The sequence below is a fragment of the Dysidea avara genome, chromosome 9, assembly GCF_963678975.1.
Source record: "Dysidea avara chromosome 9, odDysAvar1.4, whole genome shotgun sequence".
Lineage (NCBI taxonomy): Eukaryota > Metazoa > Porifera > Demospongiae > Dictyoceratida > Dysideidae > Dysidea > Dysidea avara.
This window is the reverse complement of record NC_089280.1, coordinates 30,688,868-30,715,517: the sequence shown is the minus strand read 5'-3', so window position 1 is coordinate 30,715,517 and position 26,650 is coordinate 30,688,868. Positions and strand designations below refer to the sequence as shown.

The 26,650-nt window shown below is 38.3% G+C and overlaps 6 protein-coding genes across 8 annotated transcripts in view; 4 read left to right on the top strand and 2 right to left on the bottom strand.

Moving 5' to 3' along the window:
• The window catches only part of LOC136267017 (receptor-type tyrosine-protein phosphatase S-like), a 29,675-nt gene extending 17,577 nt beyond the window's left edge, over positions 1-12,098 (bottom strand). Inside the window, exon 1 of one of the 2 annotated variants that reach the window (XM_066062069.1) lies at positions 11,960-12,098. The gene's annotated coding sequence lies outside the window, so the exon portion shown is untranslated. The remainder of the gene's footprint in view (positions 1-11,959) is intronic. The other variant, XM_066062070.1, reaches the window with a different exon arrangement.
• Positions 12,079-14,425, top strand: LOC136267049 (stomatin-4-like). 2 transcript variants are annotated; one of them, XM_066062114.1, is made up of 9 exons: positions 12,079-12,270; positions 12,327-12,460; positions 12,513-12,585; positions 12,639-12,721; positions 12,772-12,975; positions 13,024-13,079; positions 13,135-13,213; positions 13,958-14,036; positions 14,092-14,231. In XM_066062114.1, the coding sequence occupies exons 1-8, from the start codon at positions 12,216-12,218 to the stop codon at positions 14,012-14,014; spliced, it is 741 nt and encodes a 246-aa protein (XP_065918186.1). In that variant the 5' UTR covers positions 12,079-12,215; the 3' UTR covers positions 14,015-14,036; positions 14,092-14,231. The 2 variants fall into 2 exon arrangements, with proteins under 2 accessions (XP_065918186.1, XP_065918184.1); XM_066062112.1 differs by lacking the exon at positions 13,958-14,036 and adding an exon at positions 14,319-14,425 and having other exon boundaries at positions 12,080-12,270; positions 14,092-14,268.
• A 158-nt stretch (positions 14,426-14,583) lies between these two features.
• Positions 14,584-16,116, top strand: LOC136267047 (stomatin-like). The gene is made up of 8 exons (XM_066062110.1): positions 14,584-14,803; positions 14,903-15,006; positions 15,061-15,133; positions 15,186-15,268; positions 15,342-15,545; positions 15,595-15,650; positions 15,704-15,782; positions 15,844-16,116. The coding sequence occupies exons 1-8, from the start codon at positions 14,695-14,697 to the stop codon at positions 16,033-16,035; spliced, it is 900 nt and encodes a 299-aa protein (XP_065918182.1). The 5' UTR covers positions 14,584-14,694; the 3' UTR covers positions 16,036-16,116.
• Positions 16,117-16,120: 4 nt separating this feature from the next.
• On the top strand, positions 16,121-17,626 carry LOC136267048 (stomatin-like). The gene is made up of 8 exons (XM_066062111.1): positions 16,121-16,299; positions 16,463-16,563; positions 16,610-16,682; positions 16,730-16,812; positions 16,859-17,062; positions 17,130-17,185; positions 17,234-17,312; positions 17,366-17,626. Exons 1-8 carry the CDS (start codon positions 16,206-16,208, stop codon positions 17,558-17,560), a joined length of 885 nt encoding a protein of 294 aa, XP_065918183.1. The 5' UTR covers positions 16,121-16,205; the 3' UTR covers positions 17,561-17,626.
• Positions 17,627-17,651: 25 nt separating this feature from the next.
• Positions 17,652-24,330, top strand: LOC136267045 (stomatin-4-like). Its single transcript, XM_066062109.1, has 9 exons — positions 17,652-17,822; positions 17,916-18,049; positions 18,100-18,172; positions 18,227-18,309; positions 18,359-18,562; positions 20,566-20,621; positions 20,674-20,752; positions 23,786-23,962; positions 24,142-24,330. Exons 1-9 carry the CDS (start codon positions 17,765-17,767, stop codon positions 24,181-24,183), a joined length of 906 nt encoding a protein of 301 aa, XP_065918181.1. The 5' UTR covers positions 17,652-17,764; the 3' UTR covers positions 24,184-24,330.
• Positions 24,286-25,331, bottom strand: LOC136267052 (14 kDa phosphohistidine phosphatase-like). Its single transcript, XM_066062116.1, has 3 exons — positions 25,151-25,331; positions 24,969-25,093; positions 24,286-24,510 (listed from the first exon to the last, which is right to left on the bottom strand). Exons 1-3 carry the CDS (start codon positions 25,293-25,295, stop codon positions 24,415-24,417), a joined length of 366 nt encoding a protein of 121 aa, XP_065918188.1. The 5' UTR covers positions 25,296-25,331; the 3' UTR covers positions 24,286-24,414.
• Positions 25,332-26,650: the final 1,319 nt, after the last annotated feature.

Sequence of the window (26,650 nt, the reverse complement as noted above, 5' to 3'; positions counted from 1 at the left end):
GAAAGATACTATCCTTATTAACTTTATACTTCTAATAGTGTAAGATGGAAAAATGTTTGGTAATAGCAGTAAGTAAACTAACACCTTTACTGAATAGATAAACATTTTTGAAGGACAAACTTTTCATTTCCTGGATAGTATCACATGCAAGTATTTACAGATCTACTATTATAAAAAAGGATATTTAAAAGTATTGTTACAAATACTTACAATGCAAAGTGAGGAAATTTCCCAAGACAATAATTTATAAGAGGCCTTGTCATTAAATTTTTTATTTCATTGTGGTACCTTTCCTACTCATGTGACTAAATTAATGTATTTGTATTTTCGCATTTTTTACTGTACAGAAGCCTCCATATGGAGTATATAGTACAACGAACACACTAAAATTAAATAAATTACTTAGCTAAATTAATATGTTGCTTAAATAAGTTAATGTTTGGGAATGTAATGAGAATTCTCCATTAAACATCAGTATCATACATGTAGCTATGTACCACGCATGGTGTGATATCACTTTAAAAAAAAACACATGATGAGGCTGCCTTCTGCAATGATCTGAACATGCAGGTAAGTTATACAATAGAGAGTTGTATGTAACTGTTATAAGACAATTGTAGTATTGTACATGTATACGTGTGAACTCATGATAATAATTTGTAGCAGGCAGATAATGAGTGTTTTGAGCATGAAACATGTTGATATGTACAGGAACTGGCGAGTAAGCAGCATGACAGATAGTCAGATGGCTTTTATGCACAGGGGTACAGATTGCAAAAAAATTCAATGGTTTGATCTATCCATATATGGAAAAAGATGTTTTGCTCCACCAGAGTAGTAGTTACCTGACTGCTCTATTAGAGTATCTCAACCGTTTTTATGAAATGGGAGATGAAAAGTAAACGGCCTCTGAAGTGTAATAGCTACAAGGATGTTAGGTAAGTACAATTATATGTACACTGTTAAAGGACAATGGTATCACTGTGGTTGTAAATCATCAACTCAGCAATAAATAGCTACACTGTCAATTCTAAGTTTGTACTGATGGTATGCCTTAGTGTGGGGCCATCAGTATGAACATAATTATTTCTGAATTACTATGTATAGCTCAAGTTCTATACTGATAAAACTGGGTTTTGACTGAAACCACAGAAATCCATCTAAATCCATCTAAATCCACCACTGGCACACTAAATCTTATCTGGCTACATCATGTTTGGCTATAACTTATTAATAAAAATATATTACATGTGAACACCTTAGTTACTAATGTTTGGTATTAATTGTGACACAAAAAGAACAGACAGTGCTTTGAGCAAATGCAAGTTATTATCCACTGACAGAGATACATACATGGTATATAATGTTTACTAATACTTCACTGCAAGTGTGACGTGTACAACCTCTTTAGAACATATACATTTACCAAGCAGCAAAGATAGCCTGTGACCAAGATACTTACATAAGTGACGATGCATGCATGTGTCAAAAGTTCAAATCTCCAGAAAGGAAAAAGAAAATCAAGGATAGCCAAATTATTTTAAATTTTGATACAGATACACTGGGTAATATTTTCAGAGTCACAATAGTGCTCAACATAGCTGGAAGAGACTGAAGGTCATTATACACTACATATACAGGTATGTAACTGCATGCACTTTGGTTCTTCACACGTTATCAAGTCTCTGTAACCATAGATACATAGGTACTCTCCAAAAAGCACATACACACAACAAACCAAAGAACACTGACTTCATAGGTTAACGAACCCCATGTACTGTAGGTTCATAAATCTATGCCTCAAGTGTGCTGCCTTGAGCCATCATGCAGAGACCCCTTCCCTACAAAAGATTGCTTTCCTTTCGACTTCAAAAGTTGACTAATGCTATCCCTTTTATAGTATACCCATCAACCTTGATTTCACAATTACAGTCAACTGCAATGTGAGAACTTAGATGAGAACTCGAGCAGGTCACATGTTGGATGTAACGGAAATCTACGTAGAAGAATGTCGGTAATTACGCCTCCTCTTCGACTTCCTCATAAAGTGAAAGCTAATTCCCAGGTTGGGGATATGGAAAGTGATGATAACGTCATAATTTGACAATTACTTGTACAATACAATTACAAGGGGTCAGGAGTCTAGTCCCAGGGTTACCAATTTATTAAAAAAGTAAAACTACTGGACGCCCTGGCAAGAAAAAAAGAAATAAAATTGTAGCTACTTATAAGACTAAATAATTATTCAACAGATCGACTACATCCCATGATGCTAAAGCCAGAACATTAAATATCCTGTATGAACAGGAGATGGCAACACGAGCTACCTGTCGAAGTATACAACATATTGTACTCTTTGGTAGATGGCACACATTGTTAAGTCTTGTACTTTGAGTAGATGTGATATGAGTACTTGGGGGACTACCAATAGTCTGGTAGACAGGAAGATTAGCATAAAGTTTATAACAAGGTGGTAATTTCATTATAAAGTTCTGAACAAAACCTGCAAAATGGAATTGTGATGCCTAGTGTATCTCCCTTGCAATGGAACACCAGTTAAAACATGGTTGCTGAGTAGAGTGACAAAGGGTACAAACTGGACTAATGATTATATTCCAGCGATTATATTCCAATTACCAGGAATGGCAGAGATAGAGCTTAGCAAAAAAACTCCTTTCACGCCGAACGGTCACTGGCATGAAATGGCCTAGACAGCCAACTTGTCACAAGATCAACCGAAAATCCAGGTCTAGCAGAAATGAACCATAGCAATCTTCTTTATGGCTCCTTGCAGCCAAAAGGTGAAGTTCAGTATTAGTCACAGAGAGTTCTAAAAGCACAATGAAACTAGCACAAGATCAGGCCTGCCCGGACACAGACGCAACCGTTAGAAGGTAAAAGTGAGGTGGTGCTACCAGTTGGATTACAAGTGATGGAACACACTGTGTTATGTTTGTGTGTCATGTATGTAGATGGCGACCTGCCTGGGATTAGTTGTTTCGGGATGTTACTAACATTTTTCTTTATGGGAGCAATTTGGGCACTAAGAACCTTGCTGAGTTGTTATCTGATCGTGAAGCTATCAGCAATGAAAAGGGTGTATGTTTTTATCATATGTGCTTGGGTGCTTGTTTGAGGTATTATTTTAGGAAATTCTTGACAAAGCTACTGATGTATGGGGAGTGAAAGTAGAACGTGTGGAAATGTTAGTATATTGTTCCCATATTTGTGCTGTAGTGCACGCTGTTTCTTTGTAGCAGAAATGTCCAATACCAGCAGAGTTTCAAATACTTGTGGTTGCCAAGCAAGAGAAGCCAAAGAGTTTACCATGGTCATGTTTTTTTTCACTGCTTTTATTATTAGGTAATTGCTGCAAAAGGAGCTAGAGCACCTGACAGATTAATTAACAGCTTTGTATGTGGTGACAACATTACAGAATTTTGCATTGTTTATGATTGTGGCTGCTGGCTTTATTACATTATATTTTTATCATACAGTACAACAGTATTGTACTATACAATAGGGAGTAGGTGTGGCCCATGAAAAACATCACCCAAAAACCAGCCTCGCTTTTCCCTGATGACAATGAGGCAGTATTGGTAAAACTAAGCCCAAGCAAGTCTTCAGGATGACCTGAAACACTTTAAACAAGTTGCTACAGATTTTTTAAAAATTATTAAACGGAATTTTCTACTGACTGACTAACTGACTGACTGACTGATGCCTTCAGACAAACACAAGTTGCTACGGAATATATTTTTTTAATTATTAAATGGATTTTTTTTTAATGTTAAACAGAATTTTCTACTGACTGACTGAGTAACTGACTGACTGATGCCTTCAGACAAGCGTAACTCAATAACAGCTACGGCTACAGGCTTGATTTTTCACTATTCGGCGTTGCTTCAGCCTGAGAGGTGCCGTTTGGCATACCGCAGTATGTACAATGCATTCTTCATGGACTCACCAGTGTCCTCCTTTGTGTCTCATCATTCATCTTTGTTGACAGCGAAAAGTGTCAATTTGGTGGTAGCACGTGATGGCTTTCCTTCGTAATGGAAATTGTCCATATTTTTCATACTTGTAGCTACTTTGATTGCAGAGGTGCTTTTTGAACAGTTCTCAATTCGTACCACTGTGTAACAGGTTGAACATAGCTGACAACAAAGCGTAATGGATACTTCACTTTTCAGACAATAATTGATGTAACTGGGGTGCACCCATTTCTTTCTTTTGATGTGGTATGTGTGGATTGCAGAGGTGTTTTTCGAACAGTTCTTGATTTGTAATGCTGTGTAACGGGTCTAACATACAGTAGCTGACAATGCAGCGTAATGAATACTTCACTTTTCAGACGATAATTGATATACATGTAGCTGGGGCACGCTGTACCAATTCTTTTGTGTTATGCATGGGTTTACCAGTCATAATATTATTTACAAAAGAAGTTAACAAACAAAATAATTTGGAATTTTCAACTAGAGTAGGGACCATAGCACATCGATAAAAAGTACTGAAACAAGTTGGAGTAGTGCATGATATTAAATCACAGTAAAATAATAAGAAGTGTTATATCCCTACTGTGCATTTCCATTATGGTATTGTACGGATATAACCCACATATTATGAACTTGTGGGATGTTTCCTCATAGGCTCATTTGGTTTTACGCAAAATTTCAGCTGGACCATATAGCTGGTAGCTATGTTGTGTGGCTATATGCTTGCCAAAAAAAATCACCTTTAAACAGACCGCAGCCTAAATGACAACAAACCGTGACAACTTTTAACATGTGACTGCAAATTCTCACCCAAGTCTGCATGATGACACTCACAGCATGCATGAGAGTACATCACAACAATCACTTTATGACTTGAACTATTTACTATACACTTCAAGGTAAAATTTACATAGCAACATAAGGAAATATTTTCATACCAGGAAAGTTGCAGGAACCACAACTATGTGGTGGCATAGGGTACTAACAGGAGTTAACAATACCATAGTGACCAGCTCTTTCTTCACACAACATTCTATAGACATGCTGACTACATACACTATCACACCTAGTACATATCAAGTGGCTATAATAATGATAGCATTACAGCGGTGCAGAGCAAATGATATACACAAAAGTAAGCTTCTCTTACAAGTTCAACCATGAATGTCATAGCATTTGGCAGGTGTCTATACACAACAAGTCATACAGGTAGGCCTTTGAGGGTACATGAGCACGTCACGTCTTGTGTCCACTCAAGCATAAATGAATATGCTTTTCTCATTATGACAACATCAATTTTGTCATCTTCGTTAGAAAACATGTTAGCTGGTAATGATTTGCAATGATGATTTGTTTACCAATATTGTACTTACATCATCTCTTACTTTCATAATTAATATACTCTAATTAAACAATCACTTGTTAAAAGACATGCTGCACACTTAATATTAGTTCTTTCAGCTAAAAACATTGTAGAATTCACAATACAGTGAAACCTGTCTATTCCAGTTACCTTTCAAGAGCCAAAAATTTCTGATCACAGATGGCTCATCATGTACAGAAATTTTACATTTGGGGATATAGGCAAAATTGATCACCTACTAGTGATGATTCAGGTTTCTAGTCGATTAATCTCTATCACTGACCAGGTTTATTTAATTGTTATCTGATTAGGGACCTGTATGACGGTTAGTGAAAACCTTAAAATTGGCTCACTTTTCTGACAAAACAACATATTTTTTTTAAACTCAGGGCAACATTTAGTTGATTCTACAATGTCAGAAGACTAAGCCAGATTTAAAATCAGTAATCAGTGGTCTCGCAACATACCACTGATTACTGATTTATAGATACGATTTGTTGAAGCCACATAAATCTACCCTAATAGAGCAGTCAACCACCTTAATATAATTAGGCCATTGATATTGCCACCGGTGAACCAAAAAAAACAAACTTAGACAAAAAAAGTACATAGTGAACAATGTTTAACAACATTATTGCAATAAGCACTCTATAGACTTACAATATCCCTAGTTAACTATTAACTTTCAGAAGGAGCAAAGATTTTAGAGCAGCCAATTTTTATTGTTTAACCACAAAATTCTATAGTCAAAAACATTCCAATAGAACTTACAGCTAGCTATACTGTGCACTTTTGTATATGATCGCTCATTGTATGTCTGATCCTGTGGGGTACTAGATCCATTTTTATCAAAACACACGGTAGTGTAGTGTGTTGTGCAGCCCAAAAAGCTGGCATGCCACACCAGTATGTTACAGACAGGAAGAACAATAATGCAAATTTTATGCATGCGTTTCTCTGTGAAAAATGAATTTTTGCCGTAGAAATGTCCTCCACCTTCAGTAATCCACATACCAAGTTTTCCTCAAGCATTTCCGAGATTTTTGACTGCAAAAAAATTGGCATAATTTTTTTTTCATTTTTTTGTTTTTTCAGACATGCACTTACAAACCTGCTATAAATCACATAACCATTGTTTGATTGCCTTGAAATTTGAGGTAGGTTTAAAGGCAAATCGTGGTATCAAGTTTGGTTGGAAATACAATTTAAGGTCTTAGAGTTATTCACACACAAAAAAATGTTCAGTTTTGTCAGGGCAAACCGCTTATATAGCAAGCAAAAATCAGTATGTGGATAGGTTAACTACTGAACCTCAAATTTTTCGTGGTTTAGAATAAAAACCAAGAAGATATAGCAAAAAAGCCAACTGTGTGTAGAGATCACATGATTGAGATTTGCTATTAAAAATGATTACTTTTCATACAAAACCGCTCAGAGGAATGAACTGAAAGTTGGTTTACAGATGGATTTATAGTTTAGAGAACCAGAACTAAGTTATACTACAAAACCAACTACATGTAGCAATCAAGATACTCTAATATATTAGTGCAGTTGCCTTAATAGAGCAGTCAGCTAATGTTCAACTATGTTACAAGTTGCCTTGTAGAGAATTCAGCTCTGTTAAGTCACCCTGTTTATAGTCCAGCTACAAAGTTTAATGATTCAGCTATTATGAGAAAGTTTAGCTACACTACAAGTCACCATGTTAGATTGTTCAGATAAGTTACAAGTCACTCTGTAGAGAATTCATCTATGTTTCAAGTTCCCATGTACTGCATGTAGAGAGTTCAGCAAAGTTGCAAAGAACCCATAGAAAGTATTACAAGTCAATGCCAGAGAAAGTACAGCTAAATTACAAGTTACTCTGTAGAAAGTTCAGCTACAATATAAGTCACTCTGTAGGTCTCTCTGTAGACATTTTAAGTTCATTTAAAGTTTCTTTGTAGAGAGAGTCGAGGTCACTACGTAATCCTGTGGATCATTCAGCTGCTTTGCAAGTCACACTGTAGTGCATTCAGTTAACGTCATTTATTTCTATAATTTTATACTTCAAAATTTATTTTAAATACAAACAGCAAAAATACATGCTAAAATAGATAATAGACATATATGTTCACTGTTCCTCATTTCCTGTATAGTAAAGAGAAAAGAACAGTAAAAAGAAAGCCTCAAACCCAGCTTTGAGGCTTACAATAACAAAAAGAAATGATATCTAAACCAAAACAGCCATGATGTAAGCAGCCCACAGGGTGAAAAGAAGCTGTGAAATCAAAGGTGGTGGCCAATAAATGGTTGCAATGATGTTAATGCAAATCATTTTTGACAAATGATTGGCATTTCTTGGCCACCGCCCAACTTTATTAACCCTGCCTTTCCAAGGGCCGCACACTGTTTTTACAGCTTGGCTGTTTTGGTTTAGATATTATGTTTCTTGAAACATTTTGACAAATTTAAAAAGTACACATTGCACATGCACCTCAACTACAACACCAAGTTGAAACATCTATCCTTAATAACTGTATAGTTCATGGTTGTACTGAATGCCAGTGAACTTACATGTATATTGATTAAACACAGGTACAAATATTCTGGATAGTGTAAGTGTGCAGGCAGGGGTGAAGGAGACACCTTTGTTTAGGGGGGGGGGGGGGGGGGGGAATGACATGCAGGGACGGATCCAGACTTTCTAAGAGGGGGTTCCACTCTGGAATTGTTCTACAGTCTAGCCTGGTGATTCCATGGCCTAGCTGTAAGTCAAAGACCAATAAAAAAACTCCACCAACTATATCTCCTTTATTTATAAAATAGCTTGCTACACTGCTCCTTTTGAAGAATACTGTGACTGCTCTATTAGAGTATTTTGATCTTGATTGCTCTATTAGAGTATCTCAAATTATTAATACTATTGAGGCTCTCTATGACAGCTATAGATAATTTTAGGGGGGCTACAGCCTCCCCTGCCCCCCCCCCCCCCCCCCCTCTCTGCCCCTGTGTGCAGGAAAAGAGTCTAAACACAAAGCATATAAAAAATTGTGAAAAATTCACCTACTGTAATACAACAACACACAAGACAATCAAAAGGATGAATACATCGGCAATTTGCCTGTCCTACTCACAAATATTATGTGTTCTTCCCACTTTCACTAGGAGTATTTGACCTTGCACTAGCTAACAATCAATGAGCAGGAGCTGTTTCACTTTATTGTTAGCAATCATTTAAAGTCTTCAGTTCCTGTTAGGTTACATAATCCAAAGGCTGCAGCACATGTTGCTGTCAGACCTTCAGTACTGTCACTGTAAAGTGTTAATAACAATAACTTCACTCTCAGGTTGATTCAGTATATGCCTAGCACTTTACCATCTCAGTGGTATATGGGAGTGATAGCAAAGGGTGCTAGTAACCCTGGGAATTAACTTAATAAAAAACAAGCCTTAAAAAGGAACAGACAGATGTCTTTTAATCTTAACTTTATTTGCTCCATTAGAACAGTTACCTGACTGCTCTATTAGAGTATCTCAAATGTTTTATGAAATGGGAGATGAGAAGTATTGATCCCTACTGTGCATTTCCATTATGGTATCTTGGGCACAGTAGGGATATAACACTTATTATTGTTTTACTGTGATTTAATATCATGCACTACTCCAGCTTGTTTCAGTACTTTTTATTAATATCAAGAGTTCAATATAATATAAAGGGAGGGAGAGTATCCAATGCCTGCATTGAACTTTAAAAACACACTGCATTTTAATGTTACATCATAGTTGCATCATATCCGAATATTTTAGTATAATTTCAGTAAACTGCAGCACAAGGCTTCGCCGCAAAAGAACCGTTGATAAGTGTTGATAGGCATTGATATATCAAAGAGAAGACCTGCAATTACTTAAAAGTGTTTGGTATTACCCACTGCACTTGTTCATAGGGCATGTTATTTAGCCACTGTTTCTGTTTCCTTCATAATCTTCTTGTGTGTGGTGGCGAATTAAACGAAGCCTTCTAGTGGTTGGATTAGAGTTCTGCCAGTTGTGTTGTCAGCAGTGCTTGTGGACAAGCTTGTGGATCATGATATCTTATGAGAAACCACCCACTTTGTTCTCCCGTGCAAGTTTCGTCCTGGTGGTTGCTTACACTGAATTGTTGGTGTCCCTTTCACCGACTGGGTCATTGGTAGTATTCTTCACTTTCTTGCTGGTGTCTGTGCTAAAACTGTCTTCACTGTCCTGTTCTTCATCGAGAGAATATCAGCGTCTTCCAAGGTTCTCCACATCTTTTCTAACGTACTGAAAAATAAAATTAATTGCGTCTACGTAAAGCACATCTTTAACAGCAATATTGTAGTGCTGAAACAAATAGCAAATATTACTATTCGAATAGTCGTGAACAAAACAACCGAATATTCGATTATTCTTTAAACTTATACTTCTATTGAATAAAACCTAAGAGCCATTTTTATTTTTTTCTAAAATGCAATTTTTACAGCATAGATACATACATCATTTCATTAATATTAAGTTTCAAGTCTGGCTTTTCCATCTGAACAAAGTGCTAATGATTATTCGAATAGTGTGTTAACGAATCCAATAGTCTCATGCCAATAGTCAAATTTCAGCACTACAATATTTTGTGCTTATAGCCCTTTGAGCAAGGAAACACGTTTTGGTGATGATCACTATTGCATAATATTATAATGCAGTGCATTTTGAAGGAGCAATTGAACGTTGGATACTCTCCCTCCCTTTGTATTATCATGAACTCTTGTCGATACGCTATGATCCCTACTGTAGTTGAAAATTCCAATTTTGTCTGTGTACTTATTTGTTAACTTTTTGTATAAATATTATTATTATGACTGGTGCACTCACGCATACCACATCTGAAATGGTGCCGCTTACCCCAGCTATATCAATTATCATCTGAAAAGTGAAGTATCCATTATGCTTCGTTGTCAGCTATGTTCAACCCATTACACAGATTTCGGATCTAGAACTGTAAGAAAAGCACCTCTGCAATCCATGCATACTGAAAGAAATGGTGCCATGCGCCCCAGTTATATCAATTATCGTCTGAAAAGTAAAGTATCCATTATGCCTTGTTGTCAGCTGTGTTCAACCCATTACACAGCAGTACGAATCGAGAACTGTTCGAAAAGCACCTCTGCAATCAAAACAGCCACTATGAAAACTACGGACGATTTCCGTTACGAAGGAAAGCCATCATGTGCTATCGCCAAATTGACACTTTTTGCTGTCAGCAAAGATGAATGGGACAAAAAGGAGGACACTGGTAAGTCAATGGAGAATGCATTGTACATACAGCGGTATGCCAAAAGGCACCTGTCGGCTGAAGTAACATCGAACAGTGAAAAAATAAAGCCCGTAGCCTTAGCCATTATCAAGTTACGCTTGTCTGAAGACATCAGAGAAGTCAGTTAGTCAGTAGAAAATTCCATTAAATTAAATATTTTTAAAATTCTGTAGCAACTTCTTGAAAGCGTTTCGGGTCGATCTGAAAGCTTGCTTGGGCTTAGTTTTACTGCCTCATCGTCGTTAGGGAAATTGAGGCTGGTTTTTGGGTGATGTTATTTCATGGTCCTTTGTGGTCCCTACTATACTGTCTGTACATGCATGTGTCTAAACATATATTATTGGAATGTCACAGTAAATCAGAATGGGACTCTCTCATGATCTACAGGGGCAGTGGAATAGAACAAAGAGTGTCTTAAACAATGAATTAATTTTACACATTGCATGGAGTTGTTATTCATGGGGTCTGGGGGGCTTGCCCGCCAATGAAAGCTCTAGTTTAGATGATCTCACTATGTTTTGTAACTGTTCTATTAGAGTGATTGTTCTAATAGAGTGGTTGACTGCTCTATTACAGTATCTCGATCTTGCGTGCAAGCACTGAATAAGCTACTCGGAGCACTTAATTTAGCTTGATATTGCTACTTATTAGTGGTATTTAGTAAACTGTAGCTAATGGACTTTTGCTACTGGACTTGTATACTAAAATTGTGGACCTTTTTTCCAAGAGGGCGACTCTTCAGAACCCCATTGGCTACGGGCCTGTATATATAAAGGTGCTTTACATGCATATTGTCAAAGGACAATGGTATCAATAGGAATAACCGCATACATTTTGCGCTTCAACACATTATCAATGCGTTTCAACATAATATATGACATTCCTATAATCAAGGGGGTAACACACAGGCACTCACCGTAGGTAGATCTTCAACCATGGTAAAAGTCTTGACCCACCGAAATTTCCCTTGACCTGTGACTAAGAGCCTTTATTCAATCTTTGACTGGTGATTTAGCAACAATATTTCAATTATGGGTTAAGAAATCAACTTTGGTGACCTTGACCTTTGACTTATACCATGGTCGCGTATCTACCTACAGTGAGTGCCTGTATGTCACCCCCTTGTATAATGTACAAAAACACCTCTCTGTAACCATCAACACATAAGGTACTCTCCCAAAAAAAACACATACACACAACAGAACAAAAGAATACTGCCTTCATAGATCAATCCCAGGTTTATAAATTATATTGTAACAAGAAGAGACCTCTCCCCTACTATAAACTCACAATTCTGAGCGACATCTACTTGTTCTTTCCACACAAGAGGCCTAGCTCATGCCCTGCCTAACATCACAACTAATGATTTCGTTCCTAGATGAAAATGAACATATCAAAGTACATGACTCACAAGATCTTTCATCTCACGTGCGAGATTTTGGCGAGGGTGGTGTAACCCCTGACTGCATAGGATTGCTTTGAAACGTTTGGACCTAGCCTTGGCCCTGTCTGCCTCGGTGCCCTCACTGTGTGACTGGGAAACGCGATGGCCACAGACTCACGTACCAGAATTACCTCAGCCAGCGATGTTTCTTCCGAGAGTACGTCTCGCAGTTAAAGTGTTGTGTATTCTTTAATGTGTGAGTCTGTTGTGCAGTTGTGAGACAAATTGGAGATGACGAAAATGTGAAGGTGTCGACATCATCTAGCGTTTGTGCTGGCGTGTTGGTTTTCTTTTCCGTTATACTGATGATACTGTTCTTCCCATTTTCACTTTTCTTTGCAATAAAGGTGATAGTGTTTTTGTTATAGGAATGAGCCATGTGCACTTATGAACACTTAGGTCATTCCAGAATATCAAAGGGCAGTTATATTTCGTCTAGGTAGGGTGGAGGAAGGTGATGCCAAAGGCCCAGGTAACCGAATGCTCCATATATTGAACTATGTTACTTTCATGTTCTATCTGCAGGAATATTTTTCATCATTCCTTGTACTGACTCGTTGGTGGCTGTTGACTTGAGAACAGTGTCTTTTGATGTACCTCCACAAGAAGTAAGCACGATACACTTAAAAGAGGAAGGATACATTTGATTCCTGTGCAGATTTTGTCTAAGGATAGTGTGGCAGTACAAGTTGATGCGGTGGTGTACTATCGGATCTTTGACCCCAAAACATCTGTCACCAACATCAAGGATGCATCAAGAGCTACAAAGTTGCTGGCCCAAACTACACTTCGAAATGTTCTGGGTGCACACACTCTCGCTGAAATGCTTTCAGAACGTGACTCCATTTCAGGACAAATGCAGGTAAAGTTTATGAAATTATTCTGCTCAAACTTAGTGTGTTAATTTCAGCAAGCATTGGATGTGGCAACTGATCCATGGGGAGTTAAAGTGGAGAGAGTTGAAGTGTAAGTATTGAGGATAAGACAAAATGTGTTGCGCATAACATTTTGTAATATGTAGTAAGGATGTAAGGCTGCCCGCAAACTTGCAGAGAGCAATGGCAGCTGAAGCAGAGTCTACTCGTGAAGCCAAAGCTAAGGTAAGGCTAGGAAAATGTTAGAGTATATATGGTAAAGAAGTGGCACCTGTTTCGCTCACAAGTATTCATCCCGTTTCAGATGGAATACTCGCGAGCGAAACAGGTGTCACATCCTTTAATTAGCAAGTTTTTTTAAAAAATTGTTTGCACTCTTGTGAGCATTTGAGCAGTACCGTACCATGTTCAGTATGTCAGAAAGCATAAGTCAAGTAAGGGTGATGTGGTCATGACAAATTATGTAGCTTGTTTACAGTCAAAGTCTGTATATCTGTACAGTGGATGTAATGATGCATTGCATGCACTTGTGGAGTAAATGACAAAAATGTCATGGCTGTAGATATTACAGTGGGTAATGATGATAATTTCTTCTCACAACCAAGCTTCATCCCATAGTGTTAGATTAAATTCTGCAAGCAATATTTATATAAACTCTTGTAGGTGAATTTATACTTGTATCTTCTGACATTTAACATATAAGGACACAACTAATTATGTTAAGTAACTTAAGTGCTGATGTATGACCAAATATGGAACTTGGAAATGTAATTAGTGGTCATGTGACTAGTCATTCTGATTGCAACAAAAATTTTGGTATTACGTTATAACATTTAGTACCTTTTTGTGTCACAAATAAGTTGTGGAAGGAGTTTCAAGGGTTCCTTGGACACCTGGATGTCAAGCCATTTGTGATTTTGTATGCGTGTGTGTGTTAACCCACTTTCTCAACATGTTCCGTGTTATTAGTCTTGCAGGCTTAATGCTGCCATTTTACTACTTTCCTGGTTATGCAAGATGTACTAAGATTCATACAAAAACAATATGTGTTAGTGTAATAGTGGTATTATTTTTTATATTATTTTTTTGTATTATGTTAACAGATCATTGCTGCACAAGGAGAACTCAATGCTTCTCGTGCTCTGAAAGAAGCAGCAGGAGTGATTGCTGCTTCACCAACAGCTCTACAGCTGAGGTACCTTCAGACGTTATCAACCATTGCTGCTGAGAGAGGCTCTAGTATATTCTTTCCCATACCCATCGACATTATGAGTGGAATGGTACGAGTCTTCCATTAAATGAGTGTGGTTATTGTTGACTTCTCTTGCAGGGTGGAATGGATGAGCCAAAATAATTTCACAAATGTAACAATATTATTTTTAGAGTGGATGTCTGTCTTGTTTTAAATATGTTATTGTACTTATCAACGATCTTTAATGTTTGCCTGTGGTGCTCCCAATTTTAGTATTTGGGGCCATGTACCTAGTAGAAGCTAAGAGGACTAATACTCTAAACAGAGCTAAAATATTAAGCCAAGTAAGATTTACCGCACATTCTGTGATAAAGACCAGCATATGTGGTCACGTGTTACAAAATGCATTAATGTAACGGAAATTTACGTAGGTGGAGTCGGTAATTGAACCTCCTAAAGTGAAAGAATCTTAAGCTCAGCGGCGCTGGAGTAGTCCCCAGTTTGGGGATAGTGTATGGAAACAGATTCAATACTGCTACCAGGAATGGCAGAGTTAGAGCCTAGCGAAAAGTCTCCTCTCTCACCAACCCGGACACAGACTCAGCCGATGCAAACATTAGAAGGTAAATGCGAGGTGGTGCTCGTTTACTAAAGTAACCAGTTGGATTACATGTGATAGAAGGTTGTTCCACGTTGTGTTATGTTTGCGTGTCTGTATTTAGATAGCGAGCTGCCTGGTAATGGTTGTTGCGGGGTTTTGCTCTCGCTTTTCTCTTATCTTTTGATATTATTGTTCTTTCCATTTTCCCTGTTCTTTACCATTAAGGTGAGTGCCTCCCTTACTTTGTACCCCTATTGATTTTGTACTCTGTCATTATAGATAGTTTCTGAATATGAAAGAGCTGTTATCCTTCGACTTGGCCGGCTCACGTCTCACAAAGCAAAGGGACCAGGTATCTTATGGTGTGCGTTAAGATGACTGCTTTACTTTCATCTACTGCCCAGGGCTATTCTTTATTTTGCCATGTATGGATGATGTTAAAGTCGTTGATTTGAGGACCGTCACTTTTGATGTCCCTCCTCAAGAGGTACGTAAGAGACTGAAACTGGTGGTGTGCGTGTGTACATGTCATTCTTAGTTACTTCTTTCCTCCTTTACAGATTCTCACTAAAGACAGTGTCACTGTTCGTGTTGACGGGGTTGTGTACTTCCGAATATTTAATCCAACAATGTCAGTGGTAAAGGTAGAAAATGCTTACAACTCCACCTTCTTGCTTGCACAAACCACCATGAGGAGCGTTTTGGGCACAAAGAACCTTGCTGAGTTGTTATCTGATCGTGAAGCTATCAGCAATGAAATGGGTGTATGTTTTATCATATGTGCTTGGGTGCTTGTTTCAGATATTGTTTTAGGAAATCCTTGACAAAGCTACTGATGTATGGGGAGTGAAAGTAGAACGTGTGGAAATGTAAGTTCATTTTCCCCATATTTGTTGCTATGGTGGACGCTGCTTCTTTGTAGCAAAGATGTTCGACTACCAGCAGGGTTTCAAAGAGCTATGGCAGCTGAGGCTGAATCTGCAAGAGAAGCCAGAGCTAAGGTGATAGTTTTACCACATTTTCTATGAAGTCATGTATTTATCCCACTGCTTTTATTACCAGGTAATTGCTGCAGAAGGTGAGCAGAATGCTTCTCGATCTCTCAAAGAAGCAGCGGATGTTCTGGATGAGTCACCAGCAGCATTGCAGCTACGCTACTTGCAGACACTGAACCAGATAGCAGGGGAACAGAATCACACCTATGTCTTCCCATTACCAGTTGATTTGTTGATGAAGATGTTCGGCAAGTCATAGTACTCTGACTTTCTTTCTTTTTTAATTATGCTTGTACATCACGTGTGATAAACTGTGTGTCATCACAAAATTTCCCCCCCCCCCCCCCCCGCAAAAATGCCGATAAGTAGAATTTCTGAAGCGCCTGCTGTTCTGTATTGGTATTAGCGTCCCCTCGGGGATACAGCAGTATGGAGAGGGAGATGTCAGGAATAACTGAGTTAGAGCCCACTCCTAAACCAAGAGCGTCTGCCGCAGCACCACCAAGCACCATACACCTGGAAGGTACAGATGCGCACGTAGCAACGAACAAATATGTCAATTTAGAGGGTAAAATTGTTGCTGTCAAGTTAACAAAGGAGCCAAATAGCTTGTTGTTAAGGGCTTAATTCTAACTAACAGTTTGCAGAAAATGTTTCATTACATTACTCTTGTTGCACTCACACAGGCGACCTTCCAGGGGTTGGAGGTTTTGGGATGCTCCTAACACTGTTCTCGTACGTGCTAATTCTCCTCTTCTTTCCACTTTCATTGTTCTACACAATCAAAGTAAGTTACACTATTAATCTACAAGAATGATATGAGTTCATTGTAGATAGTACAAGAGTATGAAAGAGCTGTAATCCTCCGGCTTGGTCGCCTGACCTCACGTAAAGCAAAGGGACCAGGTATGAATGGCCAGTAGATGACAAGTATACAATTGTTATCCCATCAGGATTGTTCTTTATTGTACCATGTACTGATGAGATCAAAGTTGTTGATTTGAGGACTGTCACTTTTGACGTCCCCCCTCAAGAGGTATACATTAATGTTACACCAATGGATTAACAAGTGGTTGGTTTAGATTTTGACGAAGGACAGTGTTACAGTTCGTGTGGATGGAGTGGTTTATTTCCGGACATTTAATCCAACTATGGCTGTTGTTAACGTAGAGAATGCAATGAACTCCACTTATCTGCTTGCTCAGACCACCATGAGAAGTGTACTAGGAACAAAGAACCTTGCCGAGTTGTTATCAGATAGAGAAGCCATCAGCAATGAAATGCAGGTATTTATGTTGAACTTTAGACTTTATGATTATTAAATTTGCAATTATTAAATTCATTTTTCAACAGGATATTCTTGATAAAGCGACTGACCAGTGGGGAATAAAAGTGGAGCGTGTGGAAATGTAAGTACTTGCCTGGAATTCATGTTAGCTTGCATGATTGCCGTGTAGCAAAGATGTCAGGCTACCCCCAGGATTTCAGAGAGCTATGGCTGCTGAGGCTGAGTCATCAAGAGAAGCCAGAGCAAAGGTGATAGTTTTTTGGGAGTTTGGTACAAGTTTCAGTGTTTTTTTTTCTTTCAGGTAATTGCTGCAGAAGGAGAGCAGAATGCATCCCAAGCACTTAAAGAAGCAGCTGATGTTTTAGATGAGTCACCAGCAGCATTACAGCTACGCTACTTACAGACACTCAATCAAATCTCAGCAGAACGTAATCACACCTATGTGTTCCCTCTACCCTTGGATTTGCTGATTAAACTCTTTGGTCGTTCATCTTAAAGACTATATTGTTTTATCACTTAATAACCTTTGTGTAATATTAGTGAACAAACTTGTAACCTATAACAGCACGTGTCAGTATTGTTAAAATGGCGGTATATTCGTTTCCGTGGTAACCGCGACGATCTTGGAGAAGACACATCACGTGCCATCTAGTGTATCGATAATTTCACCGCTACGTTCTCGTAGCATCCCCGAAAAGTGATGGCTACAAACTACGGTGGTGGAGTCGGAATAGAACCTGCAGTTCCCAAGTCAAAAGGTAAGACGAAATGAAAAAATACGATGCACCTTACATCGTCTTATGCATATGGCTAGCATGTTGTGTAAAGTGCGTAATCCTTGTGTTGTGTAGTTGTGGGACAAGCTGGAGATGAAGACAATATAGAGAAACCTTTGTCAACCAAGCTTTGCACGGGAGTGTTGATATTTTGTTCCGTCATTTTGATAATCTTGTTCTTCCCCTTTTCATTATTCTATATGATTAAAGTGAGCATTTGCTTTTCTTGTAACTTGTTAATTCCACCATTAATTGCTAGGTCATACCCGAATACCAAAGAGCTGTTATATTTAGACTTGGCAGAGTAGAAGAAGGAGATGCAAAGGGACCAGGTGCTGTTAATAGTCCCTTCACTGTGTTGGATTGTTTACTTGTTTGTTGTTTAGGTCTGTTTTGGATCATACCCTGCATTGATTCACTAAGAGCAGTTGATTTGAGAACAGTGTCTTTTGATGTTGCACCACAAGAAGTACGTAGTCACACAGTTGATGACAAAGTATATTTTAATTTTCTTTTAGATTTTGTCTAAAGATAGCGTAGCAGTGCAGGTTGATGCGGTAGTGTACTATCGGATCTTTGACCCCAAAATATCAGTGACTAACATCAAGGATGCACCAAAGGCTACGAAGCTGCTAGCCCAGACTACACTACGTAACGTCTTAGGGGCACACACATTAGCTGAAATGCTGTCAGAACGAGAATCCATTTCAGATCAAATGCAGGTGATAATTTAACTAGTACAGCGAAACTGTTCAGTCGGGCCATTGTGTGGCAGTTTTACGGTAGGATTTACTGATAACCCTGGCCCTAGCAAATTAATGCACCTATCAGTGTCAAGCCACACTCCCCTCTCTGGAAATAGATGGGGATTTGTGTGTCTTTGGTGTCCAGTAGGTAAGGATTTTGTGACTGGTAGTCTCGCATGGCCAGACCCTACTCTTCGTGCAGCACAAATGGATTGATAGTTCAATAGCAAAGTTGTTAGAACACCCTGAGCTTTTCAGGGTGATAATGAAACACTTAGTTAACTTTCATCACGCCATGCTGCCATATTGCTGCTGTGGACTGGTGGCTTACTGTCAACAGAGAAAGAAATTTGTAAACAACCTGCAACCTGACATGCATATGGCGTGATGAAAGTTAACCAGGTGTTTCATTGTCACACAGGTTGCCAGAAAACCTTTGCTATTCAAACTTTACCAGACCCTTTGTCAGCTAGGTGCTTACAATTATCAATCAATAAGCGCTGGGAAAAGAGTAGGGTCTGGCCACGCAAGATAATGTAACTGGATGTATTTTCGTGGAATTTGAATAACCCCACTTCTAGCCATGTGGAAGTTGCAGTCATGGCGGCAATTGCCCAAACAATTCTAGTGTTGTGTCAATTACATGGTAGTGGGTACATCAAATGTAGAGCATTCTATGTTTTGCCCAGGGTGTGAGAATTCGTACAGATTTCTATTCCTGACCTCCAGATGGATTTGCCTGTACCATCTGAGTAGCATACAGTTACAGTTGTAGGTCTGCTGATTAGCAAAAATGTGTTGTTTTTATATTAGCCTGTACAATTTGTTTGCTTTGATCTACCATACTGTATATTGGGGGTCATGGCTTTCTCATAAAAATTATTAACTAAGTTGCTGCAGAATTCAAAAAAAGTACTTTAACAAAATTTTCAACTGACCAACTATCTACCTGCTTTCAAACAAGTGTAACTAATTTATTTTTTAATTGTTGTTATTGTTGTTGTTATTGTTATTGTCTACTTTACCAGTTAGGCACTGGAGGGTTAAATGTCGCTTCAGCCTGAGAGGTGCCTTTTGGTATCATAGTAAGTACAATGTGCACAGCATGGATTAATGTTTGTCCTCCTTGTACCCATTTCTTCTCACGGTAGCACAGGGTATCTATTCATGGTAGTTAGCACGTGATGACTTCTCTATGTTTGCAACAGAAATTGTCCATATTTCTGTAGTGACTGGACCTATAGGAGAGGTGCTTCTTGAGGGAATAGCTAAATTTCTGACCAATTTGCAAGAGAACTTTTGTGAAAATGAGCATGCATGAACTAAGATTCCATGTGTGTTCTGATGTCATTTACACCTGTTTGGCTATAATCAGAAAGTCAATGAATACCTGACCTGTGGTATGTGTGGACTGGAGGAGATCTTGTCCAGATGAAGTGCCGTAGGGTTTGTATAGAACAATTAAAAGGAGAATTTCATTAGTGCCAATCAGAAGCTTTTCTTATGTAATGGTGTGGTGAACCCCATTGGCTTGATATTAATATACAGGGTAATTTGAGATGTGATGAAGAGCTTATCACACGAAACAGAGGGCAAACAATAGCACTGGAAATTGTATTCAAGGTCTCCATAATCCCATAAAGCCAGATTAAGCATCAGTTTAGAAGTCAAATTCTTTTTGATAGTGCTTAATGTGTCTCTGGATCTTGCCAATATATGTGTTGATATAAACACAGTAGCTGTCATTATATCCTAAACCACGTCAATAAAAGTTTTTGTGCATTTTTCCAAACTTACAGTAGTCATTACCAGATATGATCATGGTTCCATAGGTGCCTCGTTTGTTTACTTTTGGCACTTCTGGTCCCCTACTTCTATACATCCCCCAATTACAGTAACTTGTGGCAGTTTCATGGTGATACTGAGACTTGAAATAAGTTTGGTTGTGTTCAGTAACTTACATTTATCTTGTATTTTAGCAAGCCCTAGACCTTGCTACTGATCCATGGGGAGTGAAAGTGGAAAGAGTTGAAATGTAAGCCTATTTGTACTATAGCGTAGTGTCAAGTCTGTTTATGTGACTGTAGTAAGGATGTAAGGCTGCCCGCGAACTTGCAGAGAGCAATGGCAGCTGAAGCAGAAGCCACCCGTGAAGCCAAAGCTAAGGTACAAAAAAATAATGTATGTGTGAATAGTTTTCTTGAAGGAATCAAACTATAGTCTGTTCACTGTTCACCTAAGCCCTCATTTCTTGTTAATAATTCTTGTTACAAGGGCCAGCTGCTCAAACATTTAGTAGCTCTGTGAAGTCCTTCAAATACCAGAACTTTTTATCAAAAAAGCACTTTGATACAAGCAAGAACAAGTGAGTTATGAGGCTAAATTTCCCATACATTTAGTTAGTCTCTTGCCCAGCCGGGCTCACGCTAATGTGCAAACCCCGTCTGGTGACAATGCTCGAGTTCTTGGGCCCGGAAGTGCAATCCAGCCAAAATATTAGCTGACCAATCAGAATTGATGAGTTGCACAATCGCATGAATGTATTGGAAGTAGACGAAAAAGCAGACTATTTAAAGCCGTTCATTAGAATTTTTAGCAAATGCCCTATTCTGAGTTTTACTTTATCCCTAGCCATTTTAGATCGGTTTTTCACTGTTTTTAAACGATTATGAAACTCCTCAATTCTGATTGGCAGCCAATATTTTGGCTGGATCGCACTTCCGGGCCCAAGAAACTCGAGCATTGTCACCAGATGGGGTTTGCACATTAAAGCACACATTTATTATGGACAATTCAGGCACGCAAACATGTTTACAACATGAAAACATGACTTGTTCCAGTACAAAACCATTGGGAGTGGACACGTTCACCTCTTTGATATTACTATATTTGGTGGGGGTTCAGGTGAACGCTCACTGACTAGACCTATAAAAGCATGGTTCACAAGTGTTACACTCTACACTTTTGATTGTTCACACTGTTACATGTTATTATGTAATATGGTTCTATATAAAAATAGTCTTATACTTGTTATTACAACAGAAAGTTTATACAATGGTTTTTTGGGCTGAGCAACCACTGAACAACAGTGCATGGCTAATTCATTATGAAGGGGAGTGTCTGCATTTTTCACATTCCTTGTTGACTGCATTGGTTTAAGCCATAATGTTATCATAAGAATTCATTTATTGCATCATGCGATTAGATTTATGCAATAACAATATGGCCACAATAACAATATGACCACGATGCATGTGGCTTTGTAGTAAGAAGAAATTCGTTATTGTTTAGAGAGTAATAGTGAAGAAGACATTCACAGAAGTAAGTAGAGTGGCAAAGAATGTTTCTTTAAGGCGATTCGCATCTTTCGCGCAAAGTTTTGGCAGCAAGGATAATTGGGTTTTAGTATGGTATCCTAAATGGTGAGTAGAGCACTTTTGCGTCAGTTTTCTTTAGTATACTAACGAGTTAGACCTCTGTATTTGTGTTGGCTTATGTAATATATGTAAGAGTAGTGACCTATCGTGTAAAGAAATGGCTTCTGTGGCTGTAGTGAATAGTACGGGCGATGTTTCACAACTCTGCGGGTTACAAGAAATTTATAATTGTTAATAGCTCTGTTGCGTTAATAGCTACCTAGTCTTCTGTGCTATTGGTCACTAACTAGTAGTCTGTGCTAACGTCCAGTGTTGCAATAGTGGCCTAATGCTTGTTCTGTTTATTGCAAGTTGACGCCAAATAGTTACTTCGAAGGTGCTGGTAACTTGCGATGTAACTTAGCAAATAAATAGTTCACTTATCTGAATTTATCGCTGATAGTAGGAGATACCTTGCTCTTTCAATTGCAATCAAACATCAGTGTGTAACATGTAAGGTCTGTGAGCTAGAACTGTAGTTTGTAGAGGATGCTTTTAATTGGATTTTAAATGACTTCCGGTATACCGTAACCTTAAGAATGTAGTCAGTTTGCATACATGTTTAGTGAAGTTCCATACCGTCATCTATGCTTAAAAAATAACCCTTGGTATGATTTTAAGCCTTAAACCCATGTAAACCTTCGGGGAATGTATTTACACAATACAGGCATGCATGATGACAACTCCTATAGCCTAAAACTGCACATTGATTGAAAGTCTGTTCACTAAGCTACTTGGAGAAATGTAACTACAGCAACTTAGGGTTAGGGGTAAGGGTTAGGTGATGACTTTCTTGCTGTTTAATTTTGATTGTGGGTTTAATCATGCGAGTCATCTATGGCAAAGCAAACAGAGCTTGTTGCAATTTGATAGGAGCAACCACCAAGTTATGGAAAGGTATGTAAAGGGTTAGCATGGATCCTTGCCAAAGTTACTTATACATAGATAGCGTTGGCTTCACCATTTAGCATTAGGTTAGAACCAAGTATCATTTTAATCGTCGTTACATCACAGAGTAAATTGCATAGCCATAGGATATGTGACCCTCTTAGCGAAAACCTGTCTAGTTTGCACAAGCGTGCATATTGAGAAAAACAAAATTTAAAAGAATTGGTGAAATTATGTGTGTTACAAAGAAAATTTTACACAAGTTTTAATCGAGCCATTACTCAGGAAAGGAAGTGTTGAATCAAATAAACCTATATACCACTACTCATGGGGAGTTCAAAAATTTTTGTTTCATTTCTGTAGCCCCAATGGTTTGTGTGTCACGTGTGTTTGTTTATGATGCGGTAGACATAACAAAATCGTCACCATTTCTTCAATAAAACTGCCTTCATTACACCTATGTGCAAGTGGCTGCAGGGCTAAAACTATACCTTGGCTGATCTGCCAATCCATGGTGAACACTGCAAGCCAAATTCCAACTTTGTAGACTAATTCAAACGAAAGTTGTGGCTTCTAATGTAAGCACCTGTAGTTTATTTTTAGTATAGTCTCTGTACAAATCGATTTAGTCACCATAATCGACTGAAATTTTGGTGAACCATTCCTTGGAGTATACAGATAATGCTGAGAAAATAAAAGAAAATTTGGAAGTTGTGTGAACTAGACAGGTTTTCGCTGAGATGGTCACATATATGCTTTGACAGTTACAATGTTTTGTGTAAGGCACACACTTTTCTGTACTTAGCATGAGGATAGCATACATTGGTTTGTTTAAAGCCATGTGTACTGACTGGTACAGGTTAAGGGTTAACTATTTGTGATACTTTTTCTGTAGATCATTGCCTCACAAGGAGAACTCAATGCCTCTCGTGCTCTGAAAGAAGCAGCAGTAGTGATTGCTGCTTCACCAACAGCTCTACAGCTAAGGTACCTTCAGACATTGTCAATCATCGCTGCTGAGAGAAGCTCCAGTATATTTTTCCCTATTCCTATTGACATCATGAGTGGAATGGTAAGTGTTTACATAGGAACCTGTTAATGTGGACACTTGAGGATACCAGAGACGCTTAGTCTAAGGTCTTTATCCTTTAGTACGTAAAGTTACCTCCTGGAAATTCTGAGCCATTGGTTGGTCAAAGTGTCCATATTACACAAAAATGGTTCAGTATCAGACTATTGTGTCTTCTTTAGGGCGATATGGGAGGACCAAAGGAGCCGGGTAGTGTCATATAAACAACACCCCTTACAAGTTTATTGTGTGAAAGCCAACTAGTAACAGGACTGTAAATAAGATACAATGGCTTTGTGTTGTGTGTGCATTACTGTATAGAAAACTTTATTCATATTTTATAGTGTATTCATATTGTGTTAGCACTAAAACAGTAACTGCGTCTCTATGAACATGGAACTGTTGGACAATACAACAAATAAACAAAATAATTTTTGAAGTGATCAGTAGAAAAATCAATAGCCTTCATTTTTGAATGTTATCTGATTGTAGTCAGGATAATGCTTCTTCAGTTTCTCAACTGCAATGGTGTGGTCTGCTCTGCCAAAACCCTGTGGAAAATCATGAGGTTGGTGACACTTTGAATTATAGATCTGTGCCATACGCAAACTTTTCAACTAATACATAGTTTTAAAAAGCAAACACTACGATATTCATTTGGCTCTTCAATCATAGTCCAATATCTTACGACTAATTTCCTCATTTTGATGAAGTGCAACTTCTTGTGTTGGCAAAGTATTGATAAGATTCACCAGTTTTATTAGAAGATGAAATGGAAAACATTAGTACTATTTTGAAATGCTATTATTGCTAAAAAGTATGTTAAACTATCCCACAAGCCTGAAAATCTATAACAGGAGCAGAAATTTGATACTAAGAACTTTAATTGAATGCAAAAACACTAGGTAATATAGCTTGGGATACGGAATTTTCTCTGCATTCCAACTCTACCTCAACACGGCATCATACATCATAAATGGTCTTATTTTTAATATCAAGCATAACATACCATGGAGTAGCCATACACTAGAATATTTTTGTCAGCTTTATTGTGCTCAATTCTGCCACCACCAAGGCAGTCATATTCCAATCCAAGCTCGCAGAATTTTGCAGACACTCTATCCAGAATATCACCTACGCGGTGCACCAGTATACAAGTCATTTAGTTGGAGTGTGTGCATCGTTTCGTACCGTGATACTGTGCCCACTCGTATCCACGAACGATTTCCTTGCTGCTGCCATCCTTCGTCTCTACATTGATCAGAATATACTTAAATGTTCCATTGGCATCGATATCTACGTCAGCTACTCTGTCTAACACGCTGGAATTGGCCATTGCAACACAGCAGTAGTGTGCTCTATTTAGAAATAATTAGCATTAATTAGAATTACATAGCAAGTTCACGTACGCTGTGCAGTGCCATGCAGTCGAATGCTTACGTTTGTGGTAAAATGAGTTTTCCGTAGTAATTGTCGTTTACTGTATCAGTCAGCGTATGGCGGGTATGGTGTCAGTGTAGCCAGAGATATATTTCTATGTTTGATAAGTGTAGTCACTAGTCACAGATAACAGACACCCCTATGGGGTTTCTATTATCTATGGTGTTGTTCGAGGTGCTGTTTGTATTTGTACATGTAGCTGTGGCCTGTGGGATGGACTAGTACAGTAAATCATGTATCATCAGGAGTTCATAGTATACTGTGAACTCTTGGCCTGAGCCACTACAAATAAATTCCCATCCACTGCTTACATTGGTTTCTTGCTCTGCAGTGTTCCATTTCCATTATTTTCGGGGGGGGGGGTTCCGTCATAGATTACATGAGGGACCTATGGTTCCGTACATACTGGATCAGGTCATATGTGAATGTGCTATCAAATTGGCACAAATTCACATTTGTGTTATTCCTGCAACATAAAGATCAGCTTAAAATGCTTTTGTGCAGTTTGCTATGATTGTGCCAAGGTAATAATGACTGAAAAGCTGCAAATCTCATAATGGAACCTCCTGCCTGCCATAACAATATATTTGAGTGGAGGACAGGAAACAGGATTTATTTGAAATGGTCTAACCTTGAAAATGTGAGAGACCTCATGCATGAATCACCATACACAGTTTATCTAGTGCTCCCTGTCAAGAGTCATTGTAAACAAAGCATGGCTGTAAGTAAGGACAGTTAAAACCAAAATACTTTAATAAAGCAGTCACTATAATTGGCAGTTGCAAGAGCATTATTTTACCCACCCATGGTGTCCATCCCTTACAAATTCTGGGTACATTTCTTCATTCATACCAACTGCAAGTAATTTTTAGCTTAGTAAATATCTTGCAGCATTTTCTTACATGACATCTCGATTTGATGCCAGTTGGCTTGAGCGTAGGGGAAAAGTAATTTAACTGGCTAGTCACAAGAGTTCATAATGCTAGCTAGTATGCAGTGAAGAAAATTGCAAGCCACAATGAGTCAAGTATCTTATATTATACAAACTGTATACATAGACATCACCATCCAGCATAACTAGTTTGAAATTTTGCATGCTGCATCATTATGTTGAAGCAAATGATAATAACAGTAGTCACAATTGGGAAGGGGGTTAGGGTATAGGAATGCCTTACCCAGATACTCTCTAATAGAGCAGTCACTTTTAAAACATGATACATAAAGTTTTCAATTGCCTTTAAGACTTAGGTG

Excerpts from the sequence above, each read along its gene's own strand:
- LOC136267048 (XM_066062111.1), top strand. The coding sequence starts at position 16,206 with ATGGAGAGGGAGATGTCAGGAATAACTGAGTTAGAGCCCACTCCTAAA. Across the intron at positions 16,300-16,462 it reads AAGCACCATACACCTGGAAG|GCGACCTTCCAGGGGTTGGA; the intron begins GTACAGATGCGC and ends GCACTCACACAG. Across the intron at positions 16,683-16,729 it reads ACGTAAAGCAAAGGGACCAG|GATTGTTCTTTATTGTACCA; the intron begins GTATGAATGGCC and ends TTATCCCATCAG.
- LOC136267052 (XM_066062116.1), bottom strand. The coding sequence starts at position 25,295 with ATGGCCAATTCCAGCGTGTTAGACAGAGTAGCTGACGTAGATATCGAT. Across the intron at positions 25,094-25,150 it reads CGAGTGGGCACAGTATCACG|GTGATATTCTGGATAGAGTG; the intron begins GTACGAAACGAT and ends TGCACCGCGTAG. Across the intron at positions 24,511-24,968 it reads TAGTGTATGGCTACTCCATG|GGTTTTGGCAGAGCAGACCA; the intron begins GTATGTTATGCT and ends GATTTTCCACAG.
- LOC136267045 (XM_066062109.1), top strand. The coding sequence starts at position 17,765 with ATGGCTACAAACTACGGTGGTGGAGTCGGAATAGAACCTGCAGTTCCC. Across the intron at positions 20,622-20,673 it reads AAAGTGGAAAGAGTTGAAAT|TAAGGATGTAAGGCTGCCCG; the intron begins GTAAGCCTATTT and ends ATGTGACTGTAG. Across the intron at positions 20,753-23,785 it reads CCCGTGAAGCCAAAGCTAAG|ATCATTGCCTCACAAGGAGA; the intron begins GTACAAAAAAAT and ends CTTTTTCTGTAG.
- LOC136267047 (XM_066062110.1), top strand. The coding sequence starts at position 14,695 with ATGGAAACAGATTCAATACTGCTACCAGGAATGGCAGAGTTAGAGCCT. Across the intron at positions 15,546-15,594 it reads CTATCAGCAATGAAATGGGT|GAAATCCTTGACAAAGCTAC; the intron begins GTATGTTTTATC and ends ATATTGTTTTAG. Across the intron at positions 15,783-15,843 it reads CAAGAGAAGCCAGAGCTAAG|GTAATTGCTGCAGAAGGTGA; the intron begins GTGATAGTTTTA and ends TTTTATTACCAG.
- LOC136267049 (XM_066062112.1), top strand. The coding sequence starts at position 12,216 with ATGGCCACAGACTCACGTACCAGAATTACCTCAGCCAGCGATGTTTCT. Across the intron at positions 12,586-12,638 it reads AGGTGATGCCAAAGGCCCAG|GAATATTTTTCATCATTCCT; the intron begins GTAACCGAATGC and ends TTCTATCTGCAG. Across the intron at positions 14,269-14,318 it reads TCGACATTATGAGTGGAATG|GGTGGAATGGATGAGCCAAA; the intron begins GTACGAGTCTTC and ends CTTCTCTTGCAG.